This window comes from Orbicella faveolata, unplaced genomic scaffold (assembly GCF_042242905.1).
Source record: "Orbicella faveolata isolate gen_17 unplaced genomic scaffold, um_ofav_v1 contig_1, whole genome shotgun sequence".
Taxonomy (NCBI): domain Eukaryota; kingdom Metazoa; phylum Cnidaria; class Anthozoa; order Scleractinia; family Merulinidae; genus Orbicella; species Orbicella faveolata.
Genome location: NW_028301536.1, coordinates 3444633 through 3465592, shown reverse-complemented (window position 1 = coordinate 3465592; position 20960 = coordinate 3444633). Strand labels below are relative to the sequence as shown.

The following is a 20960-nucleotide window of genomic DNA, read 5'->3' as shown; positions in this document are numbered from 1 at the left end:
TAAATTTAAATATAAATACAACTGGCATAAACTTATGTGCCGTTGATAGAAAATTTCAAATTAGTGTTAGCAATAAAAAATATTAAAAACTAAAGGAGAAGATTTGGTTACAACAATAACAACTATTAACTAAATGCTACATTTATGCTGTATTCTGTCTTGCTCTAACAAATACTAGAATGTTTTTGACTTGAATGCTTTTGATCAAGGAACACACCTTGCCTTGTATCTGTCATGTTATTGACATCACTAGTGAGCGATTAGCGTCCGCCGAAACGACGTGACGTAAATTGACTGACTCCTTTGTGTGTAAAGCAAACAGTTTTGTAAGACACAATGGCCACAAATTAGCAAATAATCGGCGGACAAGAGGCGACTTTCACTAGCATTCCACTGGACTGTACAACCATGGAAAGAGCACTAGCGAGCAGCGATGGAAGCAAGAAACCGATTTTGCTAAAACTTGTTCTTGTAGGGAAACTCGGTGTTGGAAAATCAGGTGTGAATGCGTTAATCCCGCGCGATCGCGTTCTCGCGTTGTCGAAGGCCTATTCCTCATGTTGTGTATACTTAATTATGTTGATTGCCTTTGTATTTCACACTCTCTCTCTTATGTGTGTGTTCTTTTAAACACAACTTTTATTCCAAACAAAGTTGTTTACAGCAACGTGTTTCTCCGTTGTTTTCGTAGCAATGATTGTGCGATTTCTGACCAAAAGATTTATAGGAGAGTACGACCCTAACATTGGTACGTATATAACCGTAAGATGTTGTTTGTATTAGTTCGCTTTGAAGGTCTGCGACAAACATCACAACTATTCAACAATTCACATGAAAGCTTTTATAAATGGAAGGGCAAAGGATCTTTGTTTACACACCAACGCGAAGCTATCAAGGAATTTAGTGTTTATTCACCTAAATGCACACACTCATTAAACAAGACTGAAAACAGACCTGACGGTAATACAACTTTCATATTTGCAGCACTGCCAACTTTAAATCATTCGTTCTGCTTTCGATAACACCGTTTTTGAGAAAAATTGGTATGTTTTGATTAGATTTATGGGTTTTTTTTCTTTCCATTGACCTTGTCTGACTTTGGGAGCTTTTTCCTTTTGTAAAAACAAAATATAATGTCGAGAGGTCGACATATGGATTACTGGAAAGCTTAGATTAGGTCGGTCAACTGCCGAAACGAAGACTAAACTAATTGTGTAGAGATTACGATGTCGCCGCAAGCTTGCCACTGGCTTCTAAATTTGGCTTTGTGTCCGCCAGTGACCAGTGTTGTAAGATTTGTAAACTTTACCGCAGGGACTTCAAAACATTATCCATGATAAGAGGTTCTGCCATACTTTGATGGTTCTAAAATAGCTTATTGCTTTAAACAAAGAACATTAATGTCGGCAATGAAAAAGCTTTTGATCTATAAGCTAGCAAAACAAAAGGTATGGCGAACCAGATTTAGTCGAAGTGATGCGATTTTAAGTGGAGGGTAGACAATCATTTTAGAGGCCAAACAGTAAGCATGCAAAGAGCATTCCAATGCAAACTTTACAGCAACTCCGGCCATAATAACTGAACGTTCGCGTGCAGGCAAGTGAGTTAATTTGAAGCGGACTCGACAGACACACAGTTAATTTATCGAGTGAATAAATAAACGATACAGATCGTCTACCATGTGTTACTGGGCGAAAGAGCCTAATTTGTCGTTTCTCAAGTGAGATTATATTGCTTATCATTCTTAGCCAAGTTACAATTGCAGCTTATTTCTGGGTTTCGAGTAGTGAGTCAAGAGGTATACAGTATTACATACATCGCTGAAAAGGTCTCCATTTCTGTTTCCCCACCTTGACACGGTATTAAAACCTGCCCTGCAAAACGCTTTTCTGCAATCTGATTGTTATTACTGAACTAATCTTTCCCGAATGTGCTATAATGAATTTAAATGGCTGATTTAAGCATTATGGCATCAGTGATAAACTACTGACTTGGTAATCAGAGTTACTAGTACTGAAGACCCTCTCTGCTCGTAAGAAGATAATAAAAGCCAAGTCATATACGTCGGCTTTCGATAACATTTTACTCGAGATAAAACAAATATTCCTGTAAGCATTCGGAAATGAAAAATGTTTGTAGTTTCAGTTTGGCCCTTTTGACCCAGAGGATGTGGTGCAGTCACTGTACGTTACGAAAGCTTATAAAAATGGGACCAGTTTTGGGAACATGTGCTTTGTCCAGTCTTGTTTTACTAATGAGTAAGGACCAATGAGAAACTGGACTAAAGAGAAAAGCTGATTGCAAACTTCTTTGAGTGTGGCGCCGCCAGGCCGCGTCCACACTACGCCGAATAAATTTGAAAATGCAGCTTTATTTCTACGGCTAGGCCTACCGTCCACACTAATCCGTCACTAAAACGGAGCTTTTAGAAAACGCTATTCAAATTTCAACAGGTGTGGTATTTTTGAGAAAATGACGTCATTTTCTCCAATTCTAAACCAAGACTTGGAACAACGAAAATTAATGGCGACCTTAAATTCTCGGAAATAAAGGTCCAAAAAACGCGAGTTCTAATGTTCATAATAGATTGAAATTTTCCAAGATATCTAGGAAAGACCTATTGTGTACGAAAATGTAAAAAAATGGATATAAAGAATTTGATCATAGTGGCACTTTAACGATGAGCCCGCTCATGTTTCAAAACGCTCCGCCGCCTCTGATTTGCAATTGTGAAATACACACCTAGTCGGAGTAGGATAGTCTGGATCAGGTCACTATTACTGCTGTCTGAGTTATTTTTCAAATGTCTTGTAGGTTCAATATACCATTATCATACAAGGTTGGAAAATCAAGAGGTAAGAGTGGAAATTCTGGAGTCAGGAGGAAAGGTACGGCAAACGTCAACACGCAAACGTTTTAAGGGAATCCGCCTTTGAAGCTTTCTTGTTCACCGCAAGCCATGACTTGGGGACAATAAATTTTGAACGTGTTACCTTTCACAATTCAGTCAGCACTCGTCTAGACTTCTCCAAGACGGACACATACGCTATAGCACTAATGCAGATTTTCAATAACAATAAGCAGCTTGTTATGATGTTGCCATGGGAAATGATTTTTTCCATAGATTCTATGCGTGTTTGGATTTATGAAAACAGTATTAAATTATCAACTCCCTGCCCAAAATTAAAGTGAACGGTAAAAATATTAAAAGGAATGGCAGTCGTTTTCCCTCAACTCTCTACCTTCCTTTTCTATATTTTCTTTCATTGCTTGGAGTGAATGTTTTAAGGTCTCTAGCTAGGAGACGTGAAAAACAAGCGCATATGGGTGATTTAGTTTCAAGTATTGACACTGTTTTCATAAATTCAGTCATAACATATAAAGTAAACTTTGCTGCGTTTGACAGGACTTCATTCAGAACAATGACGTCCACACCTTATGGGGAGACATGTTTGTGCTGGTATATGCTGTTAACGACCGTTCGAGTTTTGATGAACTCACCCCGCTGTGGAAGCATCTTGAGAAAGCGCGAGCTCCCGATCATTCACTGCTAGTGCTCGTTGGAAACAAGAAAGACTCCGGGAACGACAGAGAAGTCTCGCAGCAAGAAGGAATCGGGCTATCGGGTGACATGAATTGTTCTTTTCATGAGATCTCCGCGAAAGTGAGCTATCAGGATGTTGAAGATATGTTTACGGAAGCAATCCGAGAGACCATGAGGCATAAAATGGCCAAGCAGGCTTTGAATGACGCGAAACGATCGTCTCACAGCAAGATTATGGAGATGGTAGAGAAAAACGTGCGCAGAAATAGGGCAATGTCCAGTCTGAAGGAAACGATTGACGAGTACTGCGCCACACGGACTGAGGAACTGACACGCGATTTGTCGCGTGATCGAAGCATCACTTTTACATGAAGACAACAACGTAAAAAGCGTTATAACTACACAGCGTTTAATTTGGCCAGGGTTGGGGCCTCATTGGACATTCTTCATTCTTGTCTAGATATATTGTTGTCAGCGTTGAGTAATTACCTTTAGTTTTAGCGCCAAACTGTGTTTCATAGTAGCCATCACTGGCTCGATCGGCGAGGCATCTCAAACCCAAACTATTTTTCAAACAAGACTCGGAGCGCTCTCTATTTCGTTTTGAAAAATTCTGGAAATTAAGGTTCGAAGGAAATACGGCACGTCCGTTTTTGATTTGCCCCGCACGCAGAAACCTTCCTACAAAAATAGAACTTCTAACTTCTATTCCCTTAGAAGTTCCGTTTTCTCCCGGAAGTTTTTATTGGAGCACCCCGGGAAGGGTTTACAACTTCCTGGTGACCGACATTTCCGGAATGTTTGACCAAAAGGAATGCACCGCAGTTTTTCGCCGTGTGTCTGCAGTTGTTCCTTATGCGAGTAATGTTATTACAGTATCAGGGGTTCACAGCAGGCCTTCTATTTTTGTAGCCACCTGCCGGAATGAGGAAAAGGAAGCAAGCAAAGGGAAGTAGTCTAAAAACTCTTGGCATAGGGTACTTTTTCTTAAGTTCACGAGGGAAAATCCGTTACATTGAGAACCTAAACTACCTTTTAATGAGAGGAGAGGGGTTGATTTGTACATGAATTCTGATCCTAGTACACTTGTGTATCATTGAGCTGGTTTCACAGATGACTGTGTTTTCTAACACACTTAAAAGTTCGTGATCCTAGTACTCTTGAGAATCATTGAGCTGGTTTCACAAATGAACTGTGTTTTCTAACTCTAAAGTTCATAGTCTTACAAATACAGGCACGCACATTGCATAATTATTTGGAGGCTATGATGAGCCGTATTTTTATATTTTACAGCCATTTTTTAACCATGACTGCCGCGTTCGTGCACGCGAACTGACGCAAGACTTAATCGAGGCAGCGAATCAAAACAACAACAAGTTTGTCCTCTTCTCATGATCAGATGATGAAAAACGATCGAAGGCGCCACGGGAATCTCTAATGGCGTACAACCCAAAACAAAATAGTTTAAGTCGAAGTCGTTGCAAATCAGCACAGACAGCAACATGACTCTTTCGAAGTCATTTCCAACTGAAGCTGTAACTAATAAAAGCTAGCCATGTACATTAATAGCTGTGCTCTGCTATATATTAAGTATGTTGCGAAGAATAATTTCATTTTAATGTATTTTAATTCTTATTTTTAATAAGAAACTAATGATGAAATATTTACAGCTTATATCCATATTTACAGATTCCGAAATCTCATATTATTTTCTGAGTCGAGTGTTTGAAAACATTCATCAGATAATACAAATGTCTCGGCTTCGCTGAAACATCATCTGTCATAACCCTGACTTGTCTCTCATCCACTTTGCGAATGATCACAATCGACAAAATAAATTCTCCTTTCTCTCAAATAATTTTCCTTTCTCTCCAGCACTTTTCAGATCAGTAATATAGACAGTAGAATATACGGTATGCTCTAAAAACATAGTAAAGAGAACTCTTCAAAATACAGCTTACTGAAGGGTTGCCGTTCAGGACCCAGTTGGTCGAAAGCTGGACAACGCTCTACATCCACCGGATAAATCGCTCTTCAGTGGATAAGTGTTAACAAGACAAACCACGCTATCCGCTGGAAAGTGATTTATCCGGTGGATAGCGTATCCACCTTTCTAACAACCCGGGCCAGTACTGGAAAGGCAGTTCTAAGGAAGAATCAGTTTCCACCGGACTAATATCTGTACAAAGTCTGTCAAGCTACCTATTTTTCCATTCAAACTCTGAATTCACTAATTTTTTCATCGAACAGAGTAACACTTGAGCGGTATGTAGCCTTAAAAATGCAGCTGTAGCTTGTGCCAATCTTTGCTTCTAAAGTTGAAGAAACATGTGTTTGTTATTTCTTGTTCTGTTTTTTTTTTGAGGTATGGTCACAGACGTATCAGAAGGCTTTCCGATTCTAGCATTGTAGACTAGCAAGCTATCGCCTGTGCAGATTTTCTTCGGAAAGGCATCGTTTTCAGCCCTTTCACCTTCGCCCACGAAGACGGTGTCTTCATTTCCTTGTGTTGTGTCATCTGACCGGGGATGGGAGAGTGGGGAGCTGGTATCATGCTCGACGGGTCTGGAGGGGGATGTGCATTCAGGTACTGTCTCAGGATGTCGTTAAACATGTGTATTGTATCTCCGTAACTCTCCGATATGGATATCTCGAAGAACCCGCAGTTAAGTGAGTAGGTTAGTCTGCTGCCGTCTGTCTCTCGCACGGTCCTAAAGTGCTCCAAATCCCGCTTGGTTCCCGCGATAATTATACTGCTGGAGTCCAGAGTTCTGTGTCGTCTTATATACTTGACAATCTTGCCCGCTTCGTGAAAGCTGGAGCGATCCGTGATGGAGTAAAGAACAAGGAAGATGTCTGCATACGCCACAATGCTCTCAAGCTTCTCTTCGGAGTTCTGAAAGAAATAAGGCCGTCTTCAGGGTTTATGAAACAATTTCATGATGCGTTTGAAAGAGTCACTTTTGCTTGTCACTCAGGTGTATAAATGAGAACCGTAAAATAGTTGGATCAACCTAAAAACATATTGTCAGGAAAGGCCAGAGAAGAGGGGAGAACGGTTACCTGGCATGACCAAGCAACCCTTCCAGGGAAGAGTAGCAATATCACGACAAGATTCTTCTGCGTGCTACTAGTCAATAAGCTTCATATTTACCTTTCCTGCTGTGTCCAGAATGTCCAAAGCTACGTATTCACCATCCACGTCAATGTGATGTCTGTTTGTTGTCTCTGTGGAGAGACATACGTCGTTTATATTTATCAGCAACGGAAAGTCAGTCGGACACACATTTCAATAACTATAACATTCTCGGGAGGTGGGTGGAAGAAGGGGCGAACCTTCCGTTTCAGCGATATCACGAAAACTGTCGTCCCTTTAACACATTTACATTCAGGCTGAAATAACCATTCCAATATTGTCACAATGTTTATTCTTAAACAGGAAGTCTGCTCTACTTGTTGATGTACTTTCTGAATGCCAAATTCGTGCACGTTTTAACTTCTGAGATTATCATTTTGCCATACCCTCTGAAGACCCTATAGATGCTAATGTGATGTTTCCTGATAAAGATTTGTTGAGGCGATTTAAAAAGAAACTGACATATCACCAAGGAACTCGAATAACTTAATCTCCTAGCTCCTGAATTGAGTCCAAATAAAGAGATCCTTATCTCACAACAATAGGGGGTCCCATCAAGTTGCATGGATACTAAACAATGAAATGGTCTCGCCATCAGAGAACAACTCAACCCGTCAGATATTCTACAGAAATTGAAAAGTAAAGAATTTTTTGTATCAAGGTAGATTGTCTAGTTCGTTTCGACCTGGCAGGAATATTTTCTCCGTGGGTTGCTCCCAGTGTTGGAAGTTTTTTCCTTACTCTGCCGTGGGACTTCAGGCAATGTTGATGCGTTGTCACAAGACTGAATAGTTGGGTAGATGGCCATTGTACTCTTTATAACTTTCATAACAAGATTTCTTTGACTTAAAAGCTAGGACGAGAAAGCTAGAAAAAAGTGGTTCCAAAGAAGTTTGTTTGAACTGAGTCGAGCCAGTGTGGAATAATGTTTCAAAGTCCAGCTTTCGTAACCCACACTTTGGAAATCAAATCACCTTATGGCTCTCTATCATTTTCTCGAGTTTCGTTTCCGTACGTCGCGTGTCTTGAGCCATCCGTTCCAGCATTGCAATGTTCATTACCCAGTATTTCACCTCTGGAGCGTAAACTTCCCGCTGAGATTCAATTTTGCGACAATGGAGAAGGTTTCCTATTTAGGAATCTTCACGTCAAACAAGAATTTTTGTACGTCAATCGTCAAACTACGTGCTTTGGTCAAGATGATACTATTGAGATCAGTCTAAATCGCATAAGATACCATCGAGATAGAAGAGCAGATAAAACGATTAGTCGTTAAGTCGAGAGAGCTTAGCGTTAAGACTGATATCTTTCTTTGCAGAATAGAAAAGATAATAAGGAGTTGTTTACGTACCCAATGTTTGATCGTATTCGCCTATAAAACGACGGGTCAGGAAACGAACTGTAAGAGCTAAAATAAATATAACAAAGAAATACGTTAATGCCATTGGAATAATAAGCAAACAAACACTGAAATGTTAAAATACTGGAAGTAATCAATCTACAAAATCAACAAATTGTTAAACAGACGAACAGTCCAATGCACTATTTAACTAAAGAAAAAAAAACAACAAAAGGCTATTGTTCAAAAACCGCAATAATATTGAGGCCGGAACAACAAAGTATGATGTGATATGCCTCTCTATTTACTTCGTTGTTTGTTAATTGTTTCTCACCTCTATTGAATAAAAATAGATTTATGAACGGAACCATAAGTAAAGAAGTGTGATTTTTGTTGACTGTAGATACACAAGTCTGACTAATGATCTTCAACATGAAATTTTACAGTTCAGGTGGAAAAAACATCGACACCCATAACACGTTTGTGTGGTTTATATTCGAAAGACTTCAGCTGTAAGTCGCCTTATGATTTCTTCTCTAAATAGCACTTAAAATTCTTACATTGACACACTAAAGGATTTTTTTGGCCAGTGATGAAATCTATGTAATTTGTTCAACAAAAACGTTAACCAGCTCGCCGAAATGTTGATTGACTGCCATTCAAGTGTTTACGTTAGTTTTAGTTAACCTTCCTGCTCGCTTGAGCTTGCTTTATGTTCTTACTTGTCATAATTATAGAAGGGCATTGCTTTAACAGATTTGGAGCATTTTCATTCTGATAGAAAAAAGAAAATTAACTGATTGGAAATCGATATATAAGGAAATCAGTAACACTGCAAGCAAACCGTATTTCGCAACGTCCTACTCTACTGAATATATTGACAAAATAAAGCTTAACAAAATGACGAAATAAAGTTACTCCGCTTTACCTGTTTTTCCGACGCCGTCTTGGCCCATCACCGCAATTCTGATGTTCCGTAGATTGACTTGAGTGCTTACGCCTAGTTTGCGTCTTAGCTTCATGGCTTGCCTGCTCGCCGATTCTTTTTCAGTTGAATCTGGTTGAGAAATTACGACCGTCTGTAACTATGTATGGTCTAATTTTAGCGCAGTTAATAATGTCCATTGTTCCTGATAGCCATGACTTGGGGCAATGAATTCCTTAACATGACCTTGTGAATTAGTGGAGAGGTCAAAAGCGTGTATGATGCTGACATGCATGATTCAAGCCAAATGAATGGAAAAATGGAACGTATAGACTATGACGAAATGAAATAGATATTCAAAAGGCCATTTTAAAGCTAACTTCCAGTTTAAGGGCTAGTTATCTTTGGGTTTTTTAAGCTGACTTTTATCGAAAACACATTTCTAGTAGAAACAACGAGCCAGAGTATTCAGCTCTCGCTAAGTACCTCCGTGTTATGAAAAGAATGAGTTTAATTAAGGTCAATCATCTTTTTATTAATCTCTTGTAACAAATACTGAAAGAAGACATATTTAGATTTCAATAGATTCAGACATGTTCGTCTGTAATGGCTAAAGCAAAGCTAATCCTTGTTCGTGGACCTCCACTAGCGCCATTGTGTTCTAGTATAAAAACCCCTCCCCTCTTTCTTCTGGAACTGTAAAGACAGAACATCGTACCGAATTCCCAAATATGTCTAAAAACTTGTTTTTGCACCCTGTTTCCATTACTGAGATGTAAGAATCTCCCGATCGGAACAAAAGAGTAGTGCCTTATTTTTACCCCGTGTAAAACCAACCTGTCTGTACCGAAGGAAAGAGTTATACAGCGATATCATTTGGCCACGTGTTGGCTTACTACACGCGCCAAACGTGATGTTTATATCAAGGTCACTTGTTACACGTGTATAAAGGAATCGTCAAAACACGTGTTAGTAGAATTGGCGTGAGACTGACTGTCACTTATAAAACGTCAATCAGTATCAGCAGGATAATTATGCGGATGTCCTCTGGCTTTAATTATGCTCAGCGGGTGAATACATTATAAACCTAATTTGTTATTGATGAAATTATTTTGGCAGTTTCATTTTTGGCATAATTTATGCCATCCGGCAGACCTCATCATATCTTATGCTGGAATAAATTAGAGTAAACTAACGACTTGATCTTCGTGAATGCACTGCATTCTGGGGGATGGGCGCTATAAAGTTCGAGACGTTCACTTTTGAGATTAAAAGTAAAATCATTTAATTAAATGACGCCGCAAGGACAGAATTTAACGACGTAAACAAGACTGATCCGTAGAGGAACTTGCAAGCCAGAGCTTAGCTGGTTCACGCGATAAGAATACTACGTCATAGCTTGTTGCCTAGCAACGTATATGTGGAAAACCTGCCTTTTCGTGGGCACGGTCAATTCATGAGTAGAGTTCGAAGACGTGTTACACTTAAACTTGACATAACGCATAGATACCAAATACTGAGGTATACATTCTAAACCAAGAGTCAGACCTCGACAAAGCGGTGAAACTCCAACGTTTGGCTTTTCAAATGCCAACTCTTGAACATTTACTTAATTTCATTTTATGTTGCGCAGAGCAGGTCTAAGAGTCTGTTGATAAAACACAGACATGTAACCATTTTATGATACCTACTCGAAACCTACTCGAACTGAGTATTGCTTTCATGAGGTTCTATTTGTTATAAAAATACCGCACATCCTGACTCTCAACTTTTACGTCTGTGAATCAGAACGCAAATTGCGCGGCCATTCATTTGAAAGACAGTGAGCGGGACTTTTGTGTGGCTAAAGCAGGCGTTTTGATAACTTCAAAATGTGATGAAACCCGGCTTAATATTACGGTGTAAGAAAAAGCACCAGTGCCCTTTTTGCTACAACACTTCGTCCTTGGGCAGTCATTGAAAGGGTAACTCATAACTTAAATAATACTGGAAATATGAAGAGCTCGTATTGTTATTGCCGATACATGCATGCAGCCATGTCATGCTTTAAGCCCTTAAGATTGCAATCTCGAAGTTAAACGGAATGCCGATGGCTTGAGGAAAGCGAGTTATTTTTGTCATCTTTCACGTAGTTAAGAGATTTTTCACTTAGTTTGAGTCCAAGCACTTAAGACTGGAGTAGAGTTAGGGGCGAAACTACTTCACTCTAGTCGATACAACATCATCGCCAGCATGGGTTAAGCTGGTTTTACCATATCGATCCTTCTGGCATACACCAAAATTAAGAATCAATAAAACAGCTTTGGTTTTGAGAACCCAAAACGACCTCATTACACTCCGTTAAAAGCACCAGCAACAACCAGGGAATAAACCGAGTTAATATGAAATGGTCAGAGTCACCAACCTTAACAGCTCTTTGCTATTGCTTCCAGAGCAGGAGCAGGAGTGCTTCTGACACAGGGTCTGTTGTAAGTGTATGTTAAAGCTTCTTAATGGTGTATTTGACCTAACAGTTTGACAGGAATCATGTCCGTGCAGAAATATAAGATGCTATTCCGTCTGAGCAGCTCAAAAATATATTTACTACGATTCTGGAATGACAGGAAAAAAACACCTGTCAACAAGATATTTTGTTGTTTGTCTCATTTCGCCGGAATAACATTTATTATAGGCTCTTTATTATGCACCAATGGCAAAAACTCTGTTTAGTATTCTCTTAGAAAGAGAAGTTTATAGTTAATGCTACATTGAAGAAACAACATTAGAACTCTTGCTAGTAATATCTGATAAGATGCGTGAAGCAATATGAATATTCAGAAAAACAATTTGGAGAAAAACAAAAACAAATTACAGTTGCAGTTATTGTAACATAAGATCGGAAATATAATGTTACTATTGGTCCAGCGGAAAAAGATATTACCATCAACTTGAAAATATTTTTTACCAAATGATTCAGGGTCACTGACCTTGTACAGCGATTAATTTTGTTGGTTTAAAAACAGGGGACTTACAATTACAGTCAAGCTAAGGAACTGCAACAAATTGTAACAAAAGAGGTAGTCTTAAACTATTGAGTTGAAAACAAATCATGATACATTGGAAATGAAAAAAGAAAATCAATTTTCAGGTTCGGATAGGTGGTTAAAATGAAAACGAAGGTTCCATGAGGATGATGGTGATGAACGATTGAGAGATGGCCATTTTTCTTATCTTGATTCCAAAGTAAATCCTGTATCGTCAATCCCCTTAAATAGAACCCTTTAATGGTGTAATTTTATACTCACTGAAGTCATTACACTTCAACCCCTTAAACTCTTCAATCAAGAAATCACAGCCCCTAAACTCCGCCTGAAAACGTGATCCACACGTGTTTTTTTTTTTTTTTTTTTTTTCTGGAAGTCTGCCCATAAAGTAATCCAGGTCCACCCTTGTCGACCACTCTACAGGTTGCAAATGCAAGCTTCCCACATTTTTAAGGCGCACAAAAACTACGGCGAGACTCGGCAAAATGCGGAAAACCCTCAGTTGCACGGGAATGCTTGTTATGAAGACCCAGGAAGAAACTCGAGTGCCTCGATCTTTCGAAACAAGAAACATAGAAATTGACCGTTGTTCTATTGGAAACAAGACCACCTTTTCCCTTTTTTGTCCTGCAATACTTCAAAGAAATCACAGCCACTAAACTCCTCCTGAAAACGTGATCCTCGCGTGTTTTCTTTTTTTTTTTTTGTCAAATCTGTCTGACCATTTAGTATGGAACGCCAGAACTGTCTTATGATACTTTTTTTATTCATTTGGGTGGTTATGTCATTATATTTAGTATTTATGTTATTATATTCGGTGATTAACTCATTATACTCGGTGCTTATTCCATTATACTCGGTGCTTATGTCTTTTTATTATATGGAGAAGAGTGTTTTACTGGGAACTAAACCACTCGTAGATTCCATACGCCACTTCATCCGGGACCCGAGTGGCGTATTTTTCCGTATATCACCTTTGTGAGTGTCGTATCGTTCAATGAAGTCACGATTCCCGCCTTTTGCTTTTGTTGAATTGGTTTCTCCATATAATAAAAAGAACATTACACGTTGGCTCAAAGATATGAATTTTATGTTCTCGTGGCAAGAACAATATCTCACGAGTGAGCTTCGCTCACTCGTGAGATATTGTTCTTGCCACTCGTTGCGTGACTGTCGGCACGTAACCCGCAGAAATTAACAAAATTTAGAAAAAAAAAAGAAAAAAAGAGTACATAGAGATAGCATGTTTGCGTTCCAACTTATAACGGGAATAGTAAATACTTCTTACAGGAAACAGTAAGTTTCAAACCAAACACTTCTATTTCTTTCTTTTTTTTTTTTCATACCGCCTGGATTAGTTAATTATTAAATCTGCCTCGTGGCGGGGCCTTCGCGCCAGTTTTCAATTTTCGTTCACTCACATTTCGAGACCAGACATGGCGGTTCAATCGGTTCGACCTTCACGTGCTTTTTACGTGTGACTTTTTATGTGCCGACAGTCACGCAACGCACATAAAGTCAAAAAGCAGATTGCGATCAAACGAGTATGTTTCAGAGAACTACACATTTTTTTGCTGCATACGATTGCATAAAAAAGGTCTGTTTTCAAAAACAGTGTCGGCTGCTGTTCTAAACCTTGTTAGTTCTTCACTGTTTGACCGACGCGACAGCGATAAACCTGAGAAGTTAAATATTTGTTTTTCACCGTTTGATCGACGCGACAACATAAACCGGAGAATCGAAGATAAACATCTCGCCCCATTGTGGCCATAGAGCAATTCAGGCGGTAACAATTGAGTTTTTAATTTCGAGGGGTCTGAGTTTTCGAGGTCTGAGGTTTCGGGGTCTGAGTTTTCGTGACACCCGTTTTTCCCGGCTTTCCCTAGACTACCTCCAAATTGTACGGCCCCTTGCGAAGACTGGTGACGATCATATCGAAGAAAGCACCGAATATAATGAAGTAAGCACCGAATATAATGAAGTAATTACCGAACAAGGAAGTGCCGAATATAATGGCCTTTGCACCGAATATAAGGAAGAGAGCACCGAATATAATAGTGTTAGCACCCGTAATAATGAAGAAAACACCAGACAAAGTTAGAACCGAATATAACGAAGAAAGCACCGAATATAATAAAAACAGCACCGAATATAATGATAAAAGCACCTAATATAACGAAGAAAGCACCGAATATGACGAGGGAAGCACCGAATATTATGAAATAGGCACCGAATATAATGAAGACAGCACCGCATATAAAGACATAAGCACCGAGTATAATGGAATAAGCACCGAGTATAATGAGTTTATCACCGAATATAATAACATAAATACTAAATATAATGACATAACCACCCAATATAATAAAAAAAAGTATCATAAGACAGTTCTGGCGTTCCATAATTTAGTAATCCAAATCAACATCCTTGACACTCAATAGACTGTAGAGCAAATGCAAGCGTTGCGCATTTTCGGGCGAACAAAACCTGCAAAAATATGCGGAAAACCATCAGTTGAATGGGAATGCTCGGTATGAAGGTTAACCGCAAGTTGTAGTTGCAATCTTTGAAAAAGGAAAAACATAGAAATTCACCGTTGTTGTATTGCCGGAGAGAATTTGGATGAAGGAAGCGGGAACCTTGCGAAGGAAAGATGCGTGAGACGAACGGATGAAGATCTTCAAGATTGTGGTCGGTGGTAAGATAGCGTGGCAACACCACCAGCATCACCATGTAAAAGACCACAAATCAACAACAGTGGTGCTTATCCTGTTTAAACCGTATCTTTTCAGTATATTTGGCTCTTGAGAAGTAAATGATTGTCAACAAAGGTCAATGTGCATTTAGTCAAATTAACTACCGGGGGTGGGGTGGGGTGAGTACTCCCTTATATGGGCTACTTAGGTATGTGCAGCCCCAAAGGCTAAGGCTTTTTAGACATTTTAGTCAGAAATAGGGCATCGACTTTGACCATTTTGGCCTCAAAGAGGGCATGGTTTTTGCACTTCAGTCTTGAATTGGGTATGGTTTTTTTTTTTAGAAGCTACTTCATCATTATTATCGAGACCATCATCAAAAGTCTTTCACAATGCCATTAACACCGGTCTGAACTATTGAACTTATAAGGTAGGTCTGAAACAGGGCATTGATTTAAGGGTCAGGTCTTAAATAGGGTATCGAATTTTTGGTCAGGTCATAAATGGGGTAGGGAAAATCACAGATTTCAGTCTTGAATAGGGTAGGGGTTTTGGGAAGCGGGCTGCACACCCCAAGCCAATTTTTATGGAAGTACCGTTCCCCCGAGAACTAACTGGACTAAGACGAGATTGTCAAATGACCAATTTCCCCGCATAGATTGCACACCATTCCTGAAAGGCTTTTGGTAAACTGTGAGGTCTGCCTCTTGCTCCAATCCAAACTTAACAGTCACGAAGGAAGCAGAAAAATAATGCAACTGTTTTGCAGGAAGAGCGAGGAAAAAGTTACTTCCTGGCGGCAGGGGATCAGATAACATTGGTATAACATTGACTTCCATATACAAACACACGGCGCGGCTCTTAAAAGTCCAAAAGCTTCTTTTCCCTTAGGTTTGTTTATGGCAATCTTTGAAATCTGACGAGACCAAGAGTTCACCCTGATAGATTAAATCATGTTAACAGTCACGGAAATCTGTGTAGCTTACACGGTTACAAAATTGCGAAAGACTTCTCCGTCAAATGATCGGTATAACTTGCAAATTGCAACCAAGTGAAATTTTGTCCTGAAAAGCGTTGGAATGAAAATATGTGACAACTGGTTGAAATGGAACTCGGTGAAAAACTTCACTTCTCGTCAAGTTGCGATTTTCGAAAAGGACCTTTTTCACTTACATCAGTTATTTTTTGGTTATTAATTAATGTTCTCGGTATTCACGTGTAAATCTTTGCTCACAACAATTCACACTATAGCCTCGTGTGGGAACGACGTTGTTCAAAGTTTCACTTTGGACATACGTCCCCTAATACAGACCCCCCTTGAACAGTCTCAATTATAACTTGGAAAAACAGACAAAATCAAGATAAACGCATCGTATAAAAGTCTATTCCACCTCAATCACAATGCTTCTAACTCCATTTGATAAAGATGGGAGGATACGAATAACCGTATTGAGTTAAATTTAGCGACAGACTGCCATCTTTTTTCAAATTATCGAACGAAACGAAAAGTAAATGACATTTCATTCCACACAACTAGAGTTTCGTCAGAAGTTTAGGAAGATGCGCTTGATAGATCTTCGAGTTAAACTCTGAACACGATGAAATCACGTTTCATCTCTGTTCTGAGTGATAGCTGGTATATATTGCTTGAGTGTAAAACTACAACAAAAGCTTTACATAGAATCTCACACAGAAATATTTTGTATGGAATCCCACAAAGGAAAGCGTCTTTACTTTAATACAAATTCGAGAACGAAATTTCTAAGAGAGCTAACGGTCATATTATTACGGTCGCTAGCACTCGTCTGTCTGTTTAGCATGCCAGTTCTTTCCTGGCAGTTGATAACACGTTTTCATGGGTTTTGTTTACTTTTGTGGTCTCTTATTCTATCTTTACTCTTCCTATTCTGTAGAGCTCGTTATAAACAACCCAAGAAATATGCAGTTCATAACATGACACGCTGGAACTGGCATAAATAATTTACCTCGTAAAATAATAACGCTAAGAAACCACTGAGCAACGAAAAGAAACATTTGAACATCATTAGACTAACCTTGACCATTTTTTAAAGGCATGTCTGTGTACTTCTTTGGCAGGAGTCAGAAAATCCAGTTGAAGATTGCTCTAATACCGGCCACTACTTATATTGAGTTTCGGAAGAGCGACTTTACTTTGTGAACTAATTAACAACACGTCAGTAGCACACAATGGTAAAAATATTCCAACCATGAACTGAGCCACGGGACTATCAAATATCTTGAAAGCTCGTAAATATATTGAAGGGCCTGTTTCGTTCTATAACGAGACGAAAACACGTTGGCTTCCTGTCGTTGAGCAGATCTGGTTCACACAACAGCTAACAAAGTGACCTTCTTACAAAAAGAGAAAACAGGACAGCAGTTAATTAACAGGTGTAAAATGTGATTTTGATGTTTGACAAGAGCAAGTGTAAACTGCTGGACAGTGTTTTGTGTACGAAACTTGTTTAGCAACAGAACATCGCGGGCGGTCAATTGCTTTAATCAATTCAAAATGTGGAACTTGCTTCTAATTTCGCACGATTCAAACGTAGAAAACGGTACTATCTTGCTTGCCCACTTTATTTTGTTCTTTTTTTTTTGTCAGCATATGTGCAAAAGACTTTGGTTGATAACAAGCTGAATTTATTTTAATGAAGACCGCATGTGTTGACTGACCTTTAATAAAGGCATTGACACTGCTCCAGCCCCAAATCACAATTACTTTGGTTATAGGAACTTTTCAACAGTGTCTTCCGATATCGCCGGAGGTTACACCGTCAGTCAGTGCATATAAGTTCTACTAAACAGCCTTTTTTGCAGTTGTCGAAGAAATTCCGCAACAAGTTCTGCTCATAAACTATATACAGATGATCACTTTTCATAAACTACGATAACCTTGAAAGATTTTCGGGTGTTCCCCGTAGTTGTTAAAGACGTTCATTTGCGTCGTGCGGTCGTAAAAACGAAACTCAACGCGTCGAAAACGCGCTCTGATAAATGTAATAATGAATGCATTTTTTTTCCAGAAAAATAATAACATTCCGTGTTTGGCAAAATATAAGGTTCCAAAATTGCTCAGGGTCATAAAAAAAACCTCAAGAGATAGAAATCTTTGATGCTCTCATTCCCGGAAAGTATGTCATAATAACATAAGCTAATCAACATTGACAATTCAAAGAACGTTTAAATTTAGACAGGTAAGACTCCTGAAATGAATTTTTGAATTCACTTTGAAGAGTTTAATAATGGGGAGGGTTAATTGGAAATTTCTAGAACTAATTGAAAATTTGTGACAGGTTGCAAAATTATGCAGCTATGCATGACGGTGTGTCTACATTCATTTAGCAACTACGACATTTCATTCGCAATAATTGTTCGAAACGTTTTGGACGCGTGAAAATGAGACATAAAGTCGTTAGCTATGGTTATCTTGAATCACGATGATCAGGTCTTAAAATTCCCTTAGGAAACAAAGATGGCGACCGGTACATCTCAGCGCACAAAAACCTTAACAACGTTCATAAAGACAAACAGAAAAATGCTACAAGCTTCAAACCAAGCATACACAATGTCATTAGTACAGGGACAAATATTGCAAAATATGGCTCTCCTTTTGCCAAATGGGCTATGCTAGGTTCGCAAGATATTGTGGTAAAATCTACAGCCGCCATCTTTTATATCATTTCTTTTGGCTTATGATAATAATAGCCATGGATTTTTTAAGCAAGTTAATTTGTGTCCACAATGTTTTTTTTTTTTTTTTTTTTGACGTAATGCTATGGTGCTTGTCATTTGATATCAATTAGATAGAGGCGACTAAAAGGTTCCAAGGATTTATTTAAATATTTGCTAAAAAATGTTTTATGGCTATATCATTGCATTCTGTTTCAATATTCAGCTGCTTTGATTTAGAGCGTTGTACATTGTTTCAAACTTAGTTTACTCCGTGTAGTAGAATGTTGGCGACTCACATCTTTAAACCACAACGGTTTTCTTAAGCGTTCTACCTTTCAACCAAGAACATTGTATCAAGACCTCCGAAAAACTAGTATAAGCTAATATAAATGAGCATGCTATAAGACAATTAATACTTATACCGCTAAAATTTTCCGAAATAAAAAGGAATTAAATACATCAGGTGCCTTTCCCGCGAACGTCATCTAGAGAGATTGTGGCCATTTCTTTACAAAATGTCATGTGCACGTGCAATCTATCATTCTTTTCCATTCGAGGCGAGCTTTTTTGGTATTTCGTTTTAACCTTGAGTCAGTGCGGAAAGCAATATTTTAAGATCTTCAACCGAGAAAAAAACACATTAAGTCTGTCTTTTTGTTTAATTTTTCGGAGCTATTGAATTTTTCAGGTTTCTCTATATTTCTTGTAAGGCTTTGTTGGCTTTTTCGGTCGCCCTTGAACACGATGGAAAAACGAAAATAATAAGGAGAAAATATTTCGTCGGCGTTGGCTCGTATCCGAGCATCATTTTCTCCTAACAGTCTCCGCTTCTTTGGTGCCCTCGGAGGAGGCTTAGCAGGCCAATCCTTGCATAGAATTTGCGAGAGCAGTTAGAAAGAAAATTAGAAAAACCCTGAAAAATTATTATCTGCATAAAGTACAAGAAGCAAGAAGGGTTCTTCAAAAGCATGGTCTTCAAAAGACAAACTGAAGTCCTATTTCAGTTTTTTAACGATACTACATATCCTGAAATGCATGGTCTGACAAGTTTAAATTTAATCAGGGAATGCTTTCTCATATGGTAAAAAAAAAGAAGAAAAAACACGGATAAAGAAGGAAAAGACAGGGAATTTAGTTACAGCATTTGTTCAGAGCTGCTGGTTTTTCATGTTAACTTGTACATTGATCTAAACAAACATTTAACAAACTTAAGATTTAATTAAATCTAAATGAAACTAACTAATATGTCAACTAAATAAACAAACGTAACAATGGCAAGGTTTGATCTTACGTGATGGACTGTGTTTGCTTGAGGACGGACTTCTCGAGACTGTCTTCTTCATATCTAACAACACAGTAATAAAGTATTGATTATAAATTATTATCATGGCGTTATCACGACAAAAAGTTATGTTTATACCACTATTGAATTATGAAGTTATGTTTGGATTTACCTGGCTACTGATGCATTCAGGTGCAAACTAAATATGCATAACTCTTTTGCCGCAAGGCCGATGTTTTCTTAAGCAATTAATCGTCTAACCCAGAAACAAAGATAAATCAAGGTAATCATTTGTTAATGGACTCAGAAACTCGCTTACTTACTGAATGTTTGACACCCACAAGTGCAACTTGTTCATAAACACGACGTTTGGCGACTTCGCCTAGGGCTTGCACGAGCTGTTAACACTATAGCAAAATGATGGAAGAAAATATTATAAAATAACTGTATGGCAAAATTATACGTTGGTGTTCTGTGCTTCGTATTTGCTCATCCATTACTACTTTGCTTAGGAAACTCAGTATACAAAAAGGAACGATAGATTTTTTACTTTGACCCGCCAATGATAAATGCAAGGAACATAAATAGCGAGGGGAACTGACTAGAAAGTCATAATGCATGCAAACGAAGCACACAGTCTAAGGATCGAGTATTTAGTGACCAGCGTATTTACTTTTGGGACGGAAGTGATTATCAACTTCTAGCATGACAAATAACTAAGTTTACTTTGCACCTTGCAGGTTATCTGCGTTCACTATTCTGCTTTGATGAAAATAACAAGACTCTTTTGTGGAAGATGACGATGCATGTTTTGACTTTGCACACCGAACTTAGTTTGAATATATAGAACTTCGAATTTTGCAAACTCGATGTCCCTGCAGGTCTCCGTTTGAATTTTACAGCGTTTAGAGAACACTAGATTGATCACCTCGTTGGATTAACACACACTTGAACTATACTTTGCGGCACTTATACTCGAGAGAGGTTAGGAGAGAAGTCACTTGTGAAAAGCTATATCTTAACCATACCTTAGCCGAGATGGAATCGAGAATGTTGCCTGACAATGTAAACGCAGAGCAATGTCCGATGTTTGCACTCGGTCGTTCCCATCCAACTGATGGCGATGAGTGTTAACCGTCGGAGTAAGTAAACAGCACATTAAAACGGTATTCAAAAAGACACAAGGCTCAATTGCCATTTTTAGAAGACAGAGCGATAACCCCTGACCGTTAATGCTCGCAAGATTACATGGAAAAATGCCACTCATTCGTCTTCTTTTGTTCCGCCGCTCTATACAATAAAAGAGAACCACGCGTTTT

At 38.7% G+C, this 20960-nt stretch overlaps 2 protein-coding genes and 1 long non-coding RNA gene across 6 annotated transcripts in view; 2 read left to right on the top strand and 1 right to left on the bottom strand.

Moving 5' to 3' along the window:
• The window catches only part of LOC149117744 (uncharacterized), a 116419-nt gene that overhangs the window by 94043 nt on the left and 1416 nt on the right, over positions 1 to 20960 (top strand). The window contains exon 1 of one of the 2 annotated variants that reach the window (XR_016206211.1): positions 19073 to 19440. The exons of the other annotated variant lie outside the window; for it this stretch is intronic. This is a non-coding gene — a long non-coding RNA (uncharacterized LOC149117744). Of the gene's footprint in view, positions 1 to 19072; positions 19441 to 20960 lie in introns of those variants that run through there. 2 annotated transcript variants of the gene reach the window in all.
• LOC110052521 (ras-related and estrogen-regulated growth inhibitor-like) lies at positions 332 to 5226 on the top strand. 2 transcript variants are annotated; one of them, XM_089285705.1, is made up of 4 exons: positions 332 to 499; positions 692 to 748; positions 2815 to 2855; positions 3407 to 5226. In XM_089285705.1, exons 1-4 carry the CDS (start codon positions 409 to 411, stop codon positions 3914 to 3916), a joined length of 699 nt encoding a protein of 232 aa, XP_089141831.1. In that variant the 5' UTR covers positions 332 to 408; the 3' UTR covers positions 3917 to 5226. The 2 variants fall into 2 exon arrangements, with proteins under 2 accessions (XP_089141831.1, XP_020614309.1); XM_020758650.2 differs by having other exon boundaries at positions 336 to 499; positions 2815 to 2888.
• On the bottom strand, positions 5153 to 19689 carry LOC110052520 (ras-related and estrogen-regulated growth inhibitor-like). 2 transcript variants are annotated; one of them, XM_089285698.1, is made up of 5 exons: positions 19651 to 19689; positions 8948 to 9076; positions 8032 to 8088; positions 6699 to 6772; positions 5153 to 6440 (listed from the first exon to the last, which is right to left on the bottom strand). In XM_089285698.1, the coding sequence occupies exons 2-5, from the start codon at positions 9039 to 9041 to the stop codon at positions 5958 to 5960; spliced, it is 708 nt and encodes a 235-aa protein (XP_089141824.1). In that variant the 5' UTR covers positions 9042 to 9076; positions 19651 to 19689; the 3' UTR covers positions 5153 to 5957. The 2 variants fall into 2 exon arrangements, with proteins under 2 accessions (XP_089141824.1, XP_020614308.1); XM_020758649.2 differs by lacking the exon at positions 19651 to 19689 and adding an exon at positions 16718 to 16809.